This window comes from Pantherophis guttatus, chromosome 18, assembly GCF_059756535.1.
Source record: "Pantherophis guttatus breed Tessera chromosome 18, ASM5975653v1, whole genome shotgun sequence".
Taxonomy (NCBI): Eukaryota; Metazoa; Chordata; class Lepidosauria; order Squamata; family Colubridae; genus Pantherophis; species Pantherophis guttatus.
In genome coordinates this window covers 12,283,527-12,304,777 of record NC_142080.1, presented here as the reverse complement: position 1 = coordinate 12,304,777, position 21,251 = coordinate 12,283,527, and the positions used below count along the sequence as shown (strand labels likewise).

The window sequence follows — 21,251 nt, the reverse complement described above, 5'->3', positions numbered from 1 at the left end:
ACAATGGAGTAACGGGCAACGGAGTGGCAGGCACAAGGGAAGGAAAAGGCCACTTTCCTCCTTCCCTCATGCCGGCCACTCCATTTCCCGTTTTTCCATTGCAGCACAGCACCCATGATCCACTTTGATAGCGGGGGGCGGGGAGATTTAACAACCGGTTTGCCCAGGGTCAGGTTGGCCGTCAACGGAGGCTCATCCCGCATGTGCAGTGGAGTTGGAGTACGGGGATGGGCCACGACAGCCAACCTGACTCTGGGCAAACCGGTTGTTAAATTATTTGAATCCCACTACTTCTCTTATCCAAAGCTACATTAATATTGTATTGAATCTTGTAAGTCTGAAAATACAAATCTCCCACCGTCTCTTTTACAGTCTGAGAAACTAGGAAGGGTCCCTCCTGAGCCTCTTTCTCCTCCCATTATGCAGCTCTGGGCTGCCTCTTATCTAACGGTTCTCTAAAGCAGAGGTCCCCAACTCCTGGTCCATGGTCTGGCACCGGGCTGCAGCATGCCAAAAACCGGGCCACAGAAACAAGAGAAGCCAGTGGTGGGATTCAGATGGTAGCGGCAACTGCGGTAGGCCCCGCTCATCCTATTTAGCCATGTTTTGGAGGCCGTCCGCGTGCGCAGAAGGCGTGCGTGTGAGCAAGTGTGGAAGCCTGACCATGCGTGGAAGGTGAGCGTGCCCTCACATTTGTGAACCAGTAGGGGAGGTAAGTGAATCCCATGTCTGAGCGAAGCCCCATCTGCAGGATTCAGGCAGCATGTGAAACCACACCCTCTCCGGTCCACAGAAAAACCTCTCTCCACAGAACCGGTCCCTTGACACCCAAAAGGTTGCGGGGGCCACTGCTCTAAAGCTACTATACATTAACAGAATTTTACAAGTATGAAAGTACAAATCTCCCATCGTCTGTTTGACATCCTTGGGAAGCTAAGGAGGGTTTCTTCAGAATTTCTTTTTCAACCCGTTGTACAGCTGAGGGCTAAGCTGTCTCTTATCTATCAGCTCTCTTCGCTCCATCTTTCACAGTCTTTTCCACCTACCACTGCACTGTGTGACACTTTGTGTTTCTTCCTCGGGGGACACATGACACAGTCGCAGTTTAGAGACCATGTTGTTGTGGGCATGCTCATGATATGACTGCCTTGTGGGATTTGCTCGTTCAAGAAACAGCCACCACGATTCTTCCGTAACACCCCAACTTAGGTTTCCCTTTTTCTGGGCGCTAGCTCAGCATGTCCCAGGTTCCTGCAAGATTCCTGCAACCTCAGAAGAGTTCTGTGTTGGATGAGCGTAGAGGAAGGAAATTATGGGCTCCGTCTTCCTTGGACTCCCTGGCACTTTCTGTCTATGGTCGAGTGGAAAAGAATCACTTGCTGCCCATTATATGTTTTGTAAACATTAGGAGCATTGTTCCACAAGGACATGGTCACTCCCACCAACACTGACAAGGCAAGCCTCTAGAACATAAAGTGAGAGCATACCCCACTCCCTGCTGGCGCTGATGATGTTATCTAGTTGGGTGATGAAATGTCTGCTAGAAAATCACCATCAGAGAACATCAAAGACCCCACAGCCATCTTCCTCCTCCCCCTCCTCCTCCTCCTCCTCCAACCCAACTCTCTTCTAGCACTGATGGTGTTCCCTAGTTGGGTAATGAAACGCCTGCAAAAGAATCACCAGGCTTAGAGAACATTAAGGACACCGCAGCCATCTTCCTTCCTTCCTTCTCCTCCTCTTCCTTCCTTTCTTCTTTCCTTCCCTCCCTCCCTCCCTCCCTCCTTCCTTCCTTCCTTCCTTCTTCCTCCTCCTTCCTTCCTTCTCCTCCTCTTCCTTCCTTTCTTCTTTCCTTCCCTCCCTCCCTCCTTCCTTCCTTCCTTCCTTCCTCCTCCTCCTTCCTTCCTTCTCCTCCTCTTCCTTCCTTTCTTCTTTCCTTCCCTCCCTCCCTCCTTCCTTCCTTCTTTCCTTCCTTCCTTCTCCTCCTCTTCCTTCATTCCTTTCCTTCCTCCCTTCCTTCTCCTCTTCCTTTCTTCTCCTCTTCCCCTTCCTTCCTTCCTTCTTTCCTTCCTTCCTTCCTTCCTCCTCCTCCTCTTCCTTCCTTCTCCTCTTCCTCTTCCTTCCTTCCTTCCTTCTCCTCCTCTTCCTTCCTTCCTTCCTCCTCCTCTTCCTTCCTTCTCCTCTTCCTCTTCCTTCCTTCTTTCCTTCCTTCCTTCCTCCTCCTCCTCCTCTTCTTCCTCCTCCTCCTCCTCAAACCCAACTCCCTTCCAGCACTGATAATGTTCCCTAGTTGGGGAATGAAACGCCTGCAAGGAAACAACCAAACTCAAGAGAGCACCAAGGGCCCCACAGCTATCGATAGTCTCATCTGTTGGTACATCGTCGACCAGAAGACGTGTCCTCTTGTGTTCCCAGCGAGGGACCAAATCCTTATGAATTTGCACTTCCTTGCCAGCTCAGTCACAGACTACATCCGTGTTTTCCAAACTTGGCAACTAACTTTAAGCTGGGCGGACTTCATAGCTGGCTGGGGAATTCTGGGAGTTGGAAGCCCAGACATCTTAAAAGTTGTTAAGGGCGAGAAACCCTGGTCCAGCCAAGGAAGACAATATCTTCTAACTGAGCTCAGATGAACAGAATCTTGCAAGCCCGAAATCGTTTTCTTTCAGTGGCTTCCCATGCCCCTTTTCTCTCTGGTTTCCTTTCTTTCCTCTTGTCTCCCGAGACGGTTCCCACAGGTCATCTGCCGACCTCATTTGAGCCCACGCTGAGCCAATGAGATGCGTGATGAAATGATGCTCCTTGGAGGCCTTAATGCTTCGGTTAAGGCTCACCCTGCCGGATCCATGCTTCCCTGCCACTTCCCCACTCAAAAACGACCAAAATAAGAGTGGCAAAGAGGGGGACTTCCAAATTCGGAGCCCTTCGTCTTCCTCCCCGCCGAGCTTTGCAGATGGCTGGGGGGAGGCTCTCCACCGCGAGGGGCCCCTGTCCTGCCCAGAACAGCATCTGGTACCCAACCAGATTGCCAGTGGCCGGTGGGAGAAAGATGGGTCGCCGTCTGCGTGATTGGAAGAGAATGGAAAAGGAAGAGGCACCTTTAAATAAAATTCTTGGAAGCTGGAAGCAGGAAGAGGACAAAGCACTCCGCAGCGTGCCTGCAGTGACCTTCACAAACCCACAACCACAAAACGGGTGGCAGGACGGTGAGTGCCGGTGAGCCACGGAATCACATACGCACACACACAGAGACACTTTCTTGTCGTTTCTCCCCCCCCCTTTTTTTGGGGGTTGTTGTCTTTTTTTGCATCTGCTTCAGCAGCCAAAAGAAGGCAGAACCAGCCTGCAGAGACGGTAAGTACTGGCTAAGTGTCCCATTTGGATGTCAAGCAAAATATTTCGCTTCCGACAGTCGTTTTATTTACTGGGCTATTCCCTTTCCTTGGACAGAACAGGTTTGTGCCTCTGCGGAGGACCTTGTTCCAAATAGAGAGCTGCGTGACAACCGAGGCATCCCTTTGAAACCTGGAGGTAGCTACAGTGACAAGTGACAGAGTTGGGAGGTACCTTGGAGGTCATCTAGTCCAACCCCCTGCTCACGCAGGACACTAGGGATTCGAACTGCCGACCTTTCTGATCGACAAGCTCAGCGTCTTAGCCACCTAGCTGAGTACACTTGTATACAGATGTGTGCATTCAGCCTTTAGTTATGTTAATACAAAGCTTAGCATTTCCACTGGGTAAACCTACCTTGTTTCCAAGGCAAGATATCAACTATGGAAAAGAAATTACAGGATTGCAGTGTTGGAAGGGACCTTGGAGGTCTTCTAGTCCAACCCCCTGCTCAAGCAGGAGATCCTATACCATTTCAGACAAGTGGCTGTCCAGACTCTTCTTAAAAAGCCTCCAGCGATGGAGCACCCACAACTTCTGGTGGCAAGCTGTTCCACTGGTTAATGGTCCTCCCTGTTAAGAAGTTTTCTCCTTAGTTCCAGGTTGCTTCTGTCCTGGATTAATTTCCATACCTTGCTTCTTGTCTTGCCTTCAGGTGCTTTGGAGAATAGATTGAAACCTCCCCCCCTTCTTTGTGGCAGCTTCTCAAATACTGGAATATCCCACCATGCCACCCGCTAATCTTTCCTTTCTCTAGACTAGACAAACCCAATTCCTGCAACCGTTCTTCATATATTTTTGTCTCCAGCCCCCTAATCATCTTTGTTGCTCTTCTCTGCACTCTTTCCAGAGTGTTTGCAGGATTGGGAGAGGAGGGTGTTTGGTCTGAACCAGGGGGGAAATGTAAAATTTGTTACTACCGGTTCTGTGGGCGTGGCTTGGTGTGTGTGTGGGGGTAATGTGACTGGGTGGGCATGGCCAACTTTTTTTTTTTTAACTTTTCAAAGCATTTTTTTTAATGCTTTGAAAAGCCTCTCTGCTGATCAGGCAACTCGTGAGAGACTTTTCAAAGCATTTTTTTACCACCTCTTCAGCCAAGAGGTTGTAGAAAAAATGCTTTGAAAAGCCTCTGACGATCCCAGCTGAGCCGTGCGATCATCAGAGGCTTTTTTTTTACTTTTAAAAGCATTTTTTCGGCGGAAGAGGTTGTAGAAGAAATGCTTTTAAAAGTAAAAAAAATACAAAAAGCCTCTGATGATCCTGCGGCTCAACTGGGCATAGTGGGGGGGGGGGTGTTGCAGGGATTTTTGCTACCGGTTCTCCGAACCACCACCGCCATCGCTACCGGATCAGGCGATCCGGTCTGAACCGGGAGCATTTCACCCCTGGTCTGAACGTGAGAAGAGGAAAGGGGGCCCTATAAAAAAGAGGTTGAGACTCTAGAAAAAGTGCAGAGAAGAGCAACCAGGATGATTAGGGGACTGGAGGCTAAAATATACGATGAACGGTTGCAGGAACTGGGCCCGGCTAGTCTAGGGAAGAGAAGGACCAGGGGAGACAGGAGAGCATCTTCCAGTATTTGAGGGGCTGCCACAGAGAGGAGGAAGGGGGCCAAGCTATTCTCCAAAGCACCTTTGAAGGCCAGACAAGGAAGAATGGATGGAAACTCATCAATGAGAGATTCAACATAGAAATAAGGAGAAAATTCCAGACAGTGAGGACAATCAACTAGTGGAACAGAAGTTGCCTTTGGAAGTTGTGGGAGCTTCATTCCTGGAGGCTTTCAAGAAGTCTGGACTGCCACCTGTCAGAAATGGTGTAGGGTCTCCTGCTTGGGTGGGGGAGGGGGCTGGACTAGATTACCTCCAAGGTCCCTTCCAACTCTGTTATTTTATTATTATTCTGTTATTCAGAAGTTCTGGGAGCTTCATCACTGGAGACTTCCAAGAAGAGACTGGACTGCCATCTGCCAGAATGGTGTAGGGTCTCCTGGTTTGGCGGGGGGTTGGACTAGATGACTTATAAGGTCCCTTCCAACTCTGTTAATCTCTTAAATCTATTAAAAGTTGTGACTGGTCCATCACCAGAGATCTTCAAGAAGAAACTGGACAACCATTGTCCGGAATGGTCTAGGGCAGTGTTTCTCAACCTTGGTAGCTTGAAGATGGGTGGACTTCAACTCCCAGAATCCCCCAGCACTGGCTGGGGGATTCTGGGAGTTGAAGTCCACCCATCTTCAAACTTCCAAAGTTAAAAAACACTGGTCTAAGGTCTCTTGCTTGAGCAGGGGGTTGGACTAGAAGACCTCTTAAGGTCCCTTCCAAACCTATTATACTATTACTTGTTACTGCCTTGACATATACATATTTCACCATTTCCTGGTTTTTTTTCCCCTCAGTACTTCTCCATCCTTTCATTGTTTCTCTGTCTTCCCCACCACCCCAAAAAACTTTGGCACTTTAAAGAAATATTTTTATTGAAGTAGATAGATAGATAAGAAGAAATACATTCAAAGAAAATAAAAAATATATAGTAAACGTTAAAAAAAAACACCCAGAAAGAACATAGAAAAAAGAAAATAAAAGAACAGGAAGCATGAAACAGAAATATATATAAAGAAATGGCTTCTGATCTTTCTACTCGGCAGTTATTTGTACAATTTTAAACCGATCTCTCTCTCTCTCTCCAAGATTTCAACATAATTCCCTTCTTTCTCTAAGTTGTTCTTTCTAACCATAAAACCATTAGTCACAAAATCATTATCCTTTCTTATGCAAAATCTCCACATAGAGGCTTTCACTTGGAAATACTGTAATTTATTTATTCATTTATTTATTTATTTTTTATACTGCCCTCCTCCCGAAGGACTCAGGGCGGTGAACAGATAAAATAACATACTTATAAAATGTGAATATAAGATGATTAAGCCAATTTGGTTCATCGGTTAAGAATACAATTAGAAGAGATTTATGCCAGCCCGGCTTGGTGAAACAGAAAGGTCCTAAGTGCACGACGGAAAGTGCGAAGATCTGGGATCATTCGTATCCCTGGGGGTAACCTGTTCCAAAGGGCAGGTGCCCCCACAGAAAAGGCTCTCCCCCTGGGAACCACCAGTCGACATTGCTTTAGTGATGGCACCCTGAGGAGGCCCACCCTGTGGGAGCGTGCTGGTTGGTGGGAGGTTATCGGTTGCAGAAGGTGGTCTCGTAGGTACCCAGGTCCTAAGCCATGGAGCACTTTAAAGGTAAGAAGCAACACCTTGAAGTGCACTCGGAAGGCCACTGGGAGCCAGTGCAGCTCGCGTAGGAGGGGTGTTACATGTGAGCGCCATGTTGCTCTCAATATCACCCGCGCAGCTGCATTCTGGACCAGTTGGAGCCTCCGCGTGCACCTCAAGGGGAGCCCCATGTATTTTTTTTTTGCAGCCAAGCATACCATCTGTCCCAAAAAAAAAAAAAAAAGAAAAGAAATCTTAAGAAAAATGAAAATATTAACCTTAATGTGAACGTGGATAAATATTTACAGGAGTATTGCATGACAACTGAGAATTCTTTTTTCTAGTTAAACTTTTCTTTCTTTTGATGAGTCAGCTTAATGGAAGTTTGTACTTTCTCCAGGCGAAAATTGATACTTTAAAACTCTATATGTATTATATTACTCTCTGCAATTCTATCCATATTATTATATTTTTTCTGTATTTTTTAATAATTTTCAATAAAAAATTTTAAAAAAAAAGGGGGGGGAGCCCCATGTAGAGAGCATTACAGTAGTCCAGATGGGAAGTGACGAGGGCATGAGTGACTGTGCGTAAGGAGTCCTGATCTAGAAAGGGACTCAACTGGCGAATCAGGCGAACCTGATAGAAAGCTCCCCTGGTCACGGCTGTCATATGCTCTTCTAAAGACAGCCGCGTGTCCAGGAGGACACCTAAGTTGTGAGCCCTCTCGGTGGGGGGCCAATGACTCGCCCCCAATAGTCAGCCTTTTTCTCTCATCAGAGAAGTTATTTGAGCCATTTCGGCAAAATCTGTCAACCTCCACAGCCATTGAGGGTCGTGTGTTGTCGAATCTTCCCATTTCTGTGCCATTTCTGTGTTATAGGCAGTCCTCGACTTACGACAGTTCATTTAGGGACCGTTTGAAGTTACAACAGCACTAACCAAGGTGACCTAGGACCGTTTTTCACACTTATGACCGTTTTAGCATCCTGTTCTGAGCGAGTTCCCCGAACACGACAAACCCTCTGAAGTTAAATCGATGATTCCTTTATTCGGAGCGCCAGCAGCCCCGGCAAAAAGTTTCTCTCTCACCGCAGGCTAACTAGTCTGGCTGGCCAGAGGTTGAATAGTTGTCTGCCACATCTATTCATCTCTGCCCCCTGCCTTTTATCCTAGGGTGGGGCTTCACTAGCAGCGGTGGCTCTTCCATCCCAAGGACCGGCCCATAGATTTCCCCTGCTCTCCTTTCCTCTGCCTTCTGCACTTCCACACGTCAGGCACTGGACCCAGCTGTTCCTCCTCTTCCTCATCAGCCACCTCCAGACCTGGGGGCTGTTGACTCTCCATTTGAGGGATGACAGACGGCCCAAGCCAGGGGTGAAATGCTGCCGGTTCGGACCGGATCGCCAGATCCGGTAGCGATGGTGGTGGGTGGTTCGTAGCAAAAATCCCTGTGCCGCCTCCCCCCCCATGCTCAACTGAGTTGCACGATCATCAGAGGCTTTTTTTTTTTTTTTACTTTTAAAAGCATTTTTTCTACAACCTCTTCCGACGAAAAAATGCTCTTAAAAGTAAAAAAAAAGCCTCTGATGATCGCGCAGCTCAGCTGGGATCATCAGAGGCTTTTCAAAGCATTTTTTTCCTGCAATCTCTTGGCTGAAGAGGTGGTAAAAAAAAATGCTTTGAAAAGTCTCTGACGATCCCAGCTGAGTTGCCTGATCGGCAGAGAGGCTTTTCAAAGCATTAGAAAAAATGCTTTGAAAATGCTTAGAAAAAATGCTTTTTAAAAAAAAAAAAGCCTCTGATGATCGTGCGGCTCAGCTGGGATCGTCAGAGGCTTTTCAAAGCACTTTTTTCCTGCAATCTCTTGGCCAAAGAGGTGGTAAAAAAAATGCTTTGAAAAGTCTCTGACGATCCCAGCTGAGTTGCCTGATTGGCAGAGAGGCTTTTCAAAGCATTAGAAAAAATGCTTTGAAAATGCTTAGAAAAAAAATGCTTTGAAAATGCTTAGAAAAAAATGCTTTGAAAAGTTAAAAAAAAAAAAAAAGTTGGCCACGCCCACCCAGTCACATTACCCCCCCCGCAAGCCACGCCCACAGAACCGGTAGTAACACATTTTACGTTTCACCCCTGGCCCAGACTCTGCCTCTCTCTCCCTCTGTCTCTGCCACCTCCATTCCCTCTTCCCCTTCAGAGCTCCCAGGTTGCCCTGATGCTGATCCTGACTCCCACGCCTCCTCCTCTTCCTCCTCCTCCTCTGATTCAGCAGCCGGAGAGTCCGCAGCCGAGAGGCCACAACACATCCCCATGACGGCTGTAGTGTCCCGGAGTCACGTGATCCCCTTCTGACAAGCAAAGTCAATGGAGAAGCTGGATTCGCTTAACAACCGTGTGACTAACTGCAGTGATTCAGTTAACCAGATTCATTTAAAAACCGTGTTACTCACTTAACGACTGGAAGTGATTCACTTAACAAACGTGGCAATAAAAAAATCGTAAAATGGGGCAAAATTCACTTAACAAATTTCTTACTGAACAACATAAATTCTGGGCTCAATTGTGCTGTAATCTCACAGCAGTAATCATATACAAGAAGTCCTTGACTTACGACCTCAGTTAAGCCCAAACTTTATGTTATTAAGTGAGACATTCGTTAAGTGATTTGCTTATTTTATGACTTTTCTTGCCACGTTTGCTAAGGGAATCCCTGCCAGCTGTTAAGTGAGTAACACGGTTTTTAAATGAATTTGGTTTCCCCATTAACTTTGCTTGTCAGAAGGTTACAAAAGCGGATCACACATGACCTGGGACATAGCAATGGTCATAAGTATGAGCCAGTTGCCAAGAATCTGAATTTTGATCCTGTGATTACGGGGATGCTATAAGATTCACATCAGTATGAAAAATAGTCATTTTTTTTCCCAGTTGTAACTTTGAACAGTCACTAAATGAACTGTTGTAAGTTGAGAACTACCTGTAGTCATAGAATCATAGAAACTTAGCGCTGGAAGGGAACTTGGAGGTCTTCTAGTCCACCCCCTTGCCCACAGCAGAAGTCCTCATACTTGTCTTACTTCCTTGTCTTTTATGACTAGGCCACCACAAAAAAATGTAATAAAGTCAGGTCAGTCACATGACCAACTCATTTTACAACTTAAAACCTTAATAGTCGTAAGTGGTGGATTACTTGCATTTGAAGGGCCTTGATAAATTGTAGATCATTTCTCTGGGGTCCATACCCCAATGACGCATTGTTGGATAAAACTCCTTGCTAAGATCGTACGGTGAAATAAATTTCAGCCCTTTGAAGTTAGATAGATAAATAGATGATAGATACTGTACAAGATAGAGATAGATAGATGATAGATACTGTAGAAGGTAGAGATAGACAGACAGACAGAAAGACAGATGATAGATATTGTAGAAGATAGAGATAGACAGACAGACAGATAGATAGACAGATAGACGATAGATACTGTAGAAGATAGAGATAGATAGATAGAAAGAAAGATAGAAAGATAGATAGATGATAGATACTGTAGAAGGTAGAGATAGACAGACAGACAGACAGACAGATGATAGATATTGTAGAAGATAGAGATAGACAGACAGATAGATAGACAGATAGACGATAGATACTGTAGAAGATAGAGATAGATAGATAGAAAGATAGAAAGATAGATAGATGATAGATACTGTAGAAGATAGAGATAGATAGATAGAAAGATAGAAAGATAGATAGATGATAGATACTGTAGAAGATAGAGATAGACAGACAGACAGATGATAGATACTGTAGAAGATAGATAGATAGATAGATAGATAGATAGATAGATAGATAGATAGATAGATAGATGATAGATACTGTAGAAGATAGAGACAGACAGATAGACAGACAGACAGATGATAGATACTGTAGAAGAGATAGATAGATGATAGATACTGTAGAAGATAGAGATAGACAGACAGACAGACAGATGATAGATACTGTAGAAGATAAAGATAGACAGACAGACAGACAGATAGACAGATAGATGATAGATACTGTAGAAGATAGAGATAGATAGATAGAAAGAAAGATAGAAAGATAGATAGATGATAGATAGATGATAGATACTGTAGAAGATAGATAGATAGATAGATAGATAGATAGATAGATAGATAGATAGATACAGTTGTTGTGGTCCGCCAGCAGCCTGCAAAGTTGGCAGCAGAGTCAGACAGCGATGAGGCTGAGGAAGAACATGGGCCAGTCCTGGAGGCTGAGGAAGGCCCAGACGAGGGCTCTGCGTCAGAGGCAGAGATGGGGCCAGGGAGTTACGTGCGGACTCCGGAGCCTCCAGAGTCTGACATCAGAGAGGCAGAGGAACAGGGGGAGCCTGTTCCTAGTGCATGCATGCACAGAGCTGCCAGAAGGCAAGAACAGTTAAAACAAAAGGGACGACTCGGGAGTAAGGCTTGGAGATGATTGGCCCCTCCCATAAGACATAAAGGACGAGCAAAGGCACGTAGGCCTTTGCAGGAAGCAACGTTGTCGATGGTGTCATTTTGTACTTTGAAGCTCCATTTTTGACTCTGTGTTTCCATGTGGCCTTGCCAAGATAATTACCAATTAGGTCTTTGGCAACATGTCGAAGAAGATAAAGGTGGGTGTTTACCAGCCTTATCCAAAGGTCTGTGGCAGACTTCTGTTGGACTATCCATAAACTCTTGGTGATTCAGCACGTGCTGTGAATGAAAGGAATTCACAGCCGTTAAAATTTTTAAAAAAAAGGTTTTTGGGACTAATTGTGTGCTTTTTACTATATCAGGAAGCCTAGGTCAGAACAGTTTGAACCACAAATTTTCCCACCGATCCAGTGGTGGGTTGCTCCCGGTTCGCACCGGTTCGCAAGAACTGGTAGTAAAAATTTGTAGTAGTTTGGAGAACTGGTAATAACATTGGCTGGCCACGCCCCCAAACCGGTCCCCAGCCTGGTCGCCACTCACTTGCCCTGCCCACCTCATCAGAGGCTTTTTTTTAAACTTTTATATGCATTTTTTCTACGGCCTCTTTGGCTGAAAAAAAATGCCTTTAAAAGCCTCTGGCGGAGATGTGAATGTTTGGATGCTACGTATTATCATGTTTGGTGGACCTGTAGGAAAGTTAAGGCTTTTTGGATAAAAATTTGGTGGGTCATGCAGAATGTTTTGAAGAAAAAAATTCAATTTTCTCCACAACTGTTTTTATTGGGTATAGTTAAGGGTTTTACATTGGGTGAAACAAAATTGATATTGTATATGATAACAGCAGCAAGATTGTTGATAGGTAAATATTGGAAGAATGAAGCCTTGCCCACTATTGAGGAATGGACTTTGAAGATGGCCAGTTTTGCAGAGATGGCGAAGATTTCAGCATATTTAAAAGTCTGTTCACAAGAGACTTATGAGTGGGAATGGAAAAGGTGGATAGAATACATTCAGAACAAATATCAAACTAGAAAGTATCAAATAGCTTTTATTTGAAAATAATGTATTGGAAATTTTTTAATGTAATGAGGTAAAGAGAAAAATTATACAGGGGAGGGAGGGGTTCAAGTTTATATATAAGTGTTATATTAGGGTTCTTTATGAGTATGAGTATATTATAGGGAAGTCTGGGGGGAGGGGAGGGTTAGGGAGGGTTAGGGAGGTTGGGAAGTTTGGGGGGGGTGGGGGGGGAAAAAGGGGGTGAAAATGTAATTGTAAAACTTTTGCAATAAAAAAAAAAAAAGCCTCTGGCAATCCCAGCTGAGTTGCCTGATCATCAGAGGCTTTTAAAAGCATTTTTTTCTGCAACCTCTTAAGGTTGTAGAAAAAATGCTTTTAAAAGTAAAAAAAAAAAAGTTGACCACGCCCACCCAGTCACATTACCCACCCACCCACCAAGCCACGCCCACAGAACCGGTAGTAACAAATTTTTAGAACCCACCCCTGCACCGATCCATCTGCATATTATAACCAATATCCTTCGCCCACTTTATTGTACATTCTTCAACCGGATCTTCTTCCTTTTCAAATTTTATTATGAAAAACTGCAGACTCTCTTCCAAGCAAGAGATTAACCATGTTTCCTAAAAGCTCCTCAACCTACATCTACATCAGGGGTGTCCAATCTTGGCTTGTGGACTTAAATGCCCAGAATTCCCCCAGCCAGTATGGTTGGCTGGGGAATTCTGGGATTTGAAGTCCCCAAGTCTTGTGGACTTCTTTGGTGGACTCGTGGACTTCAAACTCTCAGAATCTGCTGGACCTCAACTCCCAGAATTTTGAGAGTTGAAGTCCACAGGTCTTAAGGTTGCCAAGGTTGGACACTTCTGATCTTCATCCTGCCCCACAATGTCCAGAAGTGAAGGGTATTCATCGCCATGGAAACACCCCAGCTTTGCATTTCAATCAGGGATGGGTTCTAAAACTTTTTACTACCGGTTCTGTGGGCGTGGCTTATTTTGCGGGCATGGCTTGGTGGGGGGGTAATGTGACTGTGTGGGCATGGCCTACTTTTTTTATTTTTTTACTTTTAAAAGCATTTTTTCTACAACCTTAAGAGGGTTTTTTTTTTTTTTTTTAAATTTGACTTATATGCCGTCCTTCTCTGGAGACTCAGGGCGGCTTACAATGTGCTCAGCAATAGCCTTCATCCTTTGTATAAATATATTTATAGCTTATTGCCCCCACAAACTGGGTCCTCAATTTACCTACCTTAGAAAGGATGGAAGGCTGAGTCAACCTTGAGCCTTGGCGAGATTCGAACCTGCAGTAATTGCAGGCAGCTGATCTTAATAACCAGCTTAATAACAGGGTGCCTTAGACCACTGTACTACCAAGGCTCTTGGTAGTACTCCTCCAAGAGGTTGCAGAAAACAATGCTTTGAAAAGCCTCTGCCGATCAGGCAACTCAGCTCTTCAGCTGAAGAGGTTGTAGAAAAAATGCTTTGAAAAGCCTCTGACGTTCCCAGCTGAGCCGCACGATTATCAGAGGCTTTTTTTTTTACTTTTAAAAGCATTTTTTCCGCTGAAGAGGAAATGCTTTTAAAAGTAAAAAAAAAAAAAAAGCCTCTGATGAGGTGGGCAGGGTAAGTGAGCGGCGACCGGGCCAGGGACCGGTTCGGGGGCGTGGCCAGCCAATGTTATTACCGGTTCTCGGAACTACTACAAATTTTTACTACCAGTTCTTGCGAACCGGTGCGAACCAGGAGCAACCCACCACTGATTTCAACACTTTTGGAAATAGGGGTGGGTGGGCTGGTGGAATCAACTAAAAAGAGAGCTGGCTTATGTCCCCTTGCAGGTGTGTTGTGTGGCCTCAGTACCCCTGGATGAGGCTGAAGATGGCTCCCACCAGAAGAAGTCAAAACAGTGGCACACCCTTGACTGTTTTTCTGTTCCCGGCCACCGATGTGGACTAAGGTACCCTCCCCCTTTCGCCATGGAGACCCAGCATCCCAAATAAAGAATGATATCTTCCAAGTAGGACATCTTTCTGGTGGGAGACCAAAGTCAACTTGACCTCCTGAATCACTACCAGCTTTAAGAAGGACTCCTATCAGATGATCTCCTCAGCTATGTCTGAGTAGGAAGCCATGTCCTCCTGCTTCTTCCAAGCTCTTCGAAAAGTAGGACTTCCCAGAGAACCAGAGGGGACCCTTCCTGGGTGGGAGGCCCTGGTCCAGCTGATGGACCTCTCTGGCGAAGGATGCTCTTCCTTTCTTGGGAAGCCTTGACGTTGGCCGAGCCAATGAACGCCACTCTCTGGGACCATGGCAGATCCAACAGCGTGGATGAGATCTTCAGCCCGAGCGAGGTTCCCAGGACCAGCTCCCAACTGCCCACGTTCTCCACGGCAGCCAAAATCCGCGTAGCCCTCACCGTGGTCCTCTTCCTCTGCTCCACCAGCATCAACGTCTCCATGTTGTGGAGCGTCACCAAGAGGTTTCAACGCAAGCCACATCTCCGCATCCTTCTCATGAATCTGGCCGCTGCTGACCTCCTGGTCACCTTCGTGGTGATGCCGCTGGATGCCGTGTGGAATGTGACGGTTCAGTGGTACGCCGGCGACCTGGCCTGCCGGCTCTTGATGTTCCTCAAGCTGGTGGCCATGTACGCCTGCTCCTTTGTGACGGTAGTGATCAGCTTGGACCGCTGGGCAGCCATCTTGCACCCGCTGAGGGTCAGCAGAGCCAAGAGGAAGAACAAGGCAATGCTCTGTGTGGCCTGGGCCCTCAGTTTCCTCCTAGCAGTACCTCAGGTAAGTAGAACCCATATCTATCTAACAAAACGAAATTCAATAGCAATAGCACTTATATACCACTTCATAGTGCTTTTACAGTCTTCTCTAAGCAGTTTACAGAGTCAGCTTCTTGCCCCTAACAATCTGGGTCCTCATTTTACCCACCTCGGAAGGAGGGAAGGAAGGCTGAGTTAACCTTGAGCCGGTCAGAATCGAACTGTTGAACTGCAGCTAGCAGTCAGCCGAAGTAGCCTGCAGTACTGCACTCTAACCACTGCGCCACCTTGGCTCTTCAGTGTAGAGAAAAGGAAAGTCTTAAACTTAGGCAAGAAAAATGCGAAGTACCCACACAAACTGAGTTAAACCAGGCTTAATAGCAGGGACTATGAGAGGGATCTTGGAGTCTTAGTGGAAAACCAGTTAAATAGGAGCCAACAGTGTGCAGCGGCAGCCAAAAAAGCTAATGCTAAGCTGCATTAACAGAGGGATGGAATCAAGATCAAGGGAGGTCCTAATAGCACTCTATAAAGCCTTAGTAAGGCCACACCTAGAGTCCTGCATCCAGTTTTGGTCACCACACTATAAAAAGATGTTGAGACTCTAAGAAAAAGTGCAGAGAAGAGCAACCAGGATGATGAGGGGACTGGAGGCTCAAAAATAGGAAGAACGGTTGCAGGAACTAAGCCTGGCTGGTCTAGTGAAGAGAAGGACCAGCGGAGACAGGAGAGCATCTTCCAATATTTGAGGGGCTGCCCCAGAGAGGAGGAAGGGGGTCAAGCTATTCTCCAAGGCCAGACAAGGAAGAATGGATGGAAACTGATCAAGGAGAGATTCAACCTGGAAATAAGGAGGAATTTTCTGACCATGGGAACAATCAACCCATGGAACAGAAGCTGCCTTCAGAAGTTGTGGGAGCTTCATCCCTGGAGGCTTCCAAGAAGAGCCTGGACTGCCATCTGTCAGAAATTGTGTAGGCCATGGTATCTTTCTCTCTTTCTCGTATCTATCATCCTATCTCTATCTGTCTCTCTCTCTCTCTCCCTCCCTCCCTCCACGTATCTCTCAATCTATCCTTCCATCTCTCCCTCCGTCTTGTCTGCCTGCCTGTCTTTCCCTCCCTCTATCCATCCATGCTTCTATCAATCCATCTATCCTTCCATCCTTTCTCTGTCTCTCTATCTTTCTCTCTTTCTGGTGTTTCTCTCTCCGCCTGTCTCTCTGTATTTGTCTCTCTGACATCTACATGTATCTAATTTAGAAATCTCCCTCAGAGGGACTCCAGCATTTGATGAGGAAGATGCAGTTTAGGCAACCATATTTTAAGGCAGTGTTTCTGAAGCGTGGCCCCTTTAAGACGGGTGGACTTCAACTCCCAGAATTCCCCAGCCAGCTATGCTGGCTGGAGAATTCTGGGAGTTGAAGTCCACAAGTCTTAAAGCTGCCAAGTTTGAAGACCTCTGATATAGACTATAGACAAAGTTTCCTGCTCAAGCAGGAGGTTGGACTAGTAGACCTTTAAGGTCCCCTCCAACTCGTTATTTTATTTTTTAAATACCGGTATGTACAGACAAGCATCTATAAATATCTATATAAATATGGCGATATTGATAAAATATATATTTATAAATATATTTTATGGTTTTCTATGTATACATTTTTACTTACATATTTGTAAGCTACGAACATAAGGCTATGAAATGTTATCCTATATTTATTTGAATCCTCCCTTTATTATTTTTACAAATACAAATGCTATGCTGGCTGGGGAATTCTGGGAGTTGAAGTCCACCCGTCTTAAAGGGGCCACACTTCAGAAACACTACTCTACCTCAAGGCTTGCTCTAACCAGAACTGAAATCTAGACCTTAATGTTGTGTTTGTGTGTGTGTGTCTTGTGTGGGAAACGGCCTTTCTTTTTTTTTGCAGATGTTTGTCTTCCACACGGCCAGCCGGTCCCAGCCCACCCATTTCATCCAATGTGCCACGGTGGGCAGCTTTGGGGCACACTGGCAGGAAACCCTCTACAACATGTTCACCTTTTCTTGCCTCTTCCTGGTGCCCCTGCTGGTTATGGTGCTCTGTTACTCCCGCATCCTGATCGAGATGTCAAGGATGATGACCCAAGCGCCAGGTGAGGCTTCTCGGCATGCACCGGCGGGCAGGGGGGCTTCCCTGGAAAGGGCAGAGGGTGGCATGGTCAGCTGCAAGGAGAAGGTTTTTTACAAATAGCTCAAGTTGGTAGATATTGTTCTCCATCTTCCTTTTTTTTATCCACAACAACCCTGTGAGGTAGGCTGAGAGAAAAGGAATGGCCCAAAGTCACCTAGTTGGCTTTCATGCCCAAGGCGGGACTAGAACTCACGTCACCTAGTGATTAACCCAAAATCATCCAGCCAGCTTTCATGCCCAAGGCGAGACTAGAACTCACCGTCTGCTAGTGATTGGCCCAAAGTCACCCAGCTGCCTTTTATGCCCAAGGCAGGATTAGAACTCACGTTTCCTAGTGATTGGCCCAAAGTCACCCAGTTGGCTTTCATGCCCAAGGCGGGACTAGAACTCACGTCACCTAGTGATTAACCCAAAATCATCTAGCCAGCTTTCATGCCCAAGGCGAGACTAGAACTCACCGTCTGCTAGTGATTGGCCCAAAGTCACCCAGCTGGCTTTTATGCCCAAGGCAGGACTAGAACTCACGTCACCTAGTGATTAACCCAAAATCATCTAGCCAGCTTTCATGCCCAAGGCGAGACTAGAACTCAGCATCTCCTGGTGGCTGGTCCAAAGTCACCCAGCTGCCTTTTATGCCCAAGGCAGGACTAGAACTCACGTTTCCTAGTGATTGGCCCAAAGTCACCCAGTTGGCTTTCATGCCCAAGGCGGGACTAGAACTCCTGTCTTCCAGTTTCTATCTTGGCATCTTTACCATTAGGCTCTTGAAGGACATAGCATCCAGATACAGCTGGCTTCCTTGGGGCTCGGGGTCCTTTCCGAATGGAACCAATTCTGGTTTGTTCAGGAACCCATCATTAACCTGTCCTGACCCAGCTCCCCATACAAACCCTCTGTAGTCGAAGCAATGATTCCTTTATTAGGAGCGCCAGCAGCCCCGGCAAAAAGTTTCTCTCCCACCACAGGCTAACAAGTCCATCCGGCCGGGAGATGAATAGTTGTCTGACACGTCTATTCCTCTCTGCCCCCTGCCTTTTATCCCCAGAGTTAGTTGTGGGGCTTCGCTAGCAGCGGTGGCTCTTCCGTCCCAAGGACCGGCCCATAGATTTCCACTGCTCTCCTCTCCTCTGCCTTCTGCACATCCGCACGTCAGGCACTGGCACTGTTCCTCCTCTTCCTCATCAGCCACCTCCAGACCTTTGACTCTCCATCTGAGGGCTGACGGACGGCCCAGGCTCCACCTCTGTCTCTCTCTCTCTGCCTACTCCATTCCCTCTTCCCCCTCGGAGCTCTCAGGTTGCCTTGAAGCTGACCCTGACTCCCTCACCTCCTCCTCTGATTCGGCTGCTGGAGGGGCCGGCGGCCGACAGGCCACAACATAACCCTAAAACATGGCTCTATCGTTGTCTCCTTCTTTCTCTCGCAGCGTCGCCGAAATCCAGGGAGGTCCACCTGCGCTGTTCACGCAATAACATCCCCCAAATCCGGATCCGCGCCTTGAAGATGTCGGCCATCACCGTCCTGACGTTTGTGGCCTGCTGGACGCCCTACTACCTACTGGGCCTCTGGTATTGGTTCTCGCCCGAGATGCTGACCCGGGAGCAGGTGCCCCCTTCGCTCGGCCACATCTTCTTCCTCTTCGGCCTCCTCAGCACCTGCCTCGACCCGCTCGTCTATTGCTTCTGCTCTTCACGCTACCGGACCAGCAAGAAGTTGGCCAAAGCGCTGTCTCTCCGCATGGCCTCTGGACAGGCGTCCAGCATGAGCAACGGCCCCAGGCCAGAGATGGTAGTCCACTGGGCATGCAAACCAGGATCTCCCCGTAGTCCAAAACTGGCCTGGGCCAGGAAGGAGAAAGTGGCCGAGAGCTGCGTCTGAAACGGCCAACTCTCAAACCGCTGGCCCACTTTTCCTTTCCGATAAATTCCGATTCAGGAATATTTCCAGAAAGAGAAGGGGAAAAAATCAAATTATGACCCATATCTGAGTTGAAAGCAATGCAGAAATGAGTTCGAGGCTCAGATTAAATGATCCTGTGAGATTTAACCTGTGACTTTTGAATCAATTGGGAAAAATACAGGCAGTCCTCGATTTACAACCATTCATTTAGTGACCGAAGTTACCACAGCACTGAAAAAAAGTTGTCTTTAAAAAATATTTTTCACATTTATGATCGTCGATTCTAAATTCAAACGCTTGGCAACTGACTCATATTTATGACGGTTAGCGTCCTGGGATCATGTGATCCCCTTTTTGCAACTTTCTGACAAGCCAAGTTAGTGAGGAAGCCAGATTCACTTAATAACCGTGGCAAGAAAAGTCATAAAAAGGGGCAGAACTCCCTTAACAAATTTTGGGCTCCATTATGGTCGTAAGACGAGGACTAGCTGTCATTGTCTGTGGCCATCTTCCGAGGCAATCTGAGCATCCTTGTTGATTCAGAAGTGTCTCATCTGATGAATTAGAGACATCCTTGAGATGGGCATCCATACACATTTGATAAATAAAAATAAAAAAAATTCCATGACAGTGTGACTGAACTGGCCTTGAACTGTATTTCCAGACTTGAGTATTTTAATAAAAAAATTTTTGGGAGGAGGGGGAGCCAGAAATATTTTCACCCTTCTGTGACTCTTTTTTGTTTTTCACCTTTGCAGCCAGGGAAAAACTTTCTTAAGTGCAACACAGACAACAGATTAACAGAGTTGGGAGGGACCTTGGAGGTCATCTAGTCCAACCCCCCACCCAACTAGGAGACCCTACACCATTTCTGACAGATGGCAGTCCGGTCTCTTCTTGAAAGACTCCAGGGATGAAGCTCCCACAACTTCTGAAGGCAACTTGGGTTGATTGTTCTCCCTGACAGAAAATTCCTCCTTATTTCCAGGTTGAATCTCTCCTTGATCAGTTTCCATCCATTGTTCCTTGTCTGGCCTTCGGGTGCTTTGGAGAATAGCTTTCCCCCTTCCTCCTCTCTGGGGCAGCCCCTCAAATATTGGAAAGCTGCTATCCTGTCTCCCCTGGTCCTTCTTTTCACGAGTGCTCAAGTTTCCAAACTGAGATCATTAAATGCCAGAGATCCTAAACAGAAGCCCCTAGATAAACACCTGAATACGTTGCAGAAAAAAACCCAATACTAAATAGCTAAATAAAACATGGTTAAACTATCATTGTCAAATGTTAGTTTGTTAAGAATGTTTGCACAGGGAAGTTTTTTTACACTACACGGACGTGTACTAACATTCTTAACAACCATTATCTGACAATGATAGTTTGATCATGTTTTATTTAGCATTGGTTTGAGTATGGTCACATGATGAAATTTTGGGAGGCTTGGCAACTGGCTTGTACTTATGACGGTTGCAGTGTCCCACGCTATCCCCTTTTGCTACTTTCGGAAAAGCAAAGTCAATGGGGAAGATTCACTTAACAACCGTGTTACTAAGTGAACAACTGCAGTGATTCACTTAACAACGGTGGCAAGAAAGTGGGGCAAAACTCACTTAACCACTGTCTCACTTAGCAACAGAAATTTTGGGCTCAACTGTGCATGAGATGATCAAGTGAGCACCTTGCTTAACGACTGTCTTGACTTGCGCCCATAATGGGCAGGCTCCATTACAGTCATAAGTCTAGAACTACCTGTAACAGGTCCTGAATTTACTCTTGAAATGGCTGCTTTAAAAGGTTTGTTTCCTAATAGTGTATCTCGGAAATAAATTGATTTGCCACTGATATTATATTTTGGTTGGCTGGATGATTCTTAATAAAAATAAAGAGTTTAAAAACTCCTCAATGTCAGTTCTTTCTTTTAATATTCATGACAAACGCCTGGCCTTTAAAGGGGTGAGTTGAAATTAATTTTCACCTTCCTTCTCCCTTCCTATTTTCCTTCCTTCCTACCTTAGTTCTTCTCATTCCCGTCTTCTCCCCTTCCTTCCTTCCTATCTTCCTTCCTTCTTCTCATTGCCATCTTTTCCTCTTTCCTCCTTCCTATTTTCCCTTCCTTCTTCTCATTCCCATCTCCTTCCTTCCTTCCTATCTTCCTTCGATTCCCATCTCCTACCCTTCCCTCCTTCTTATCTTCCTTCTTCTCCTTCCCATCTTCTCCTCTTTCCTCCCTTCTTCCTATTTTCCTTCCTTCCCTCCTTCCTACCTTCGCTCTTCTCCTTCCCATCTCCTTCCTTCCTTATTCCCATCTCCTGCCTTTCTCTTTTTCCTATC

General features: G+C 46.1%; 1 protein-coding gene across 1 annotated transcript; it reads left to right on the top strand.

Moving 5' to 3' along the window:
* The first annotated feature begins 2,415 nt into the window (after positions 1 to 2,415).
* LOC117671188 (gonadotropin-releasing hormone II receptor-like) lies at positions 2,416 to 20,818 on the top strand. The gene is made up of 4 exons (XM_087880686.1): positions 2,416 to 3,354; positions 13,920 to 14,876; positions 16,785 to 16,989; positions 18,454 to 20,818. Exons 2-4 carry the CDS (start codon positions 14,325 to 14,327, stop codon positions 18,903 to 18,905), a joined length of 1,209 nt encoding a protein of 402 aa, XP_087736812.1. The 5' UTR covers positions 2,416 to 3,354; positions 13,920 to 14,324; the 3' UTR covers positions 18,906 to 20,818.
* Positions 20,819 to 21,251: the final 433 nt, after the last annotated feature.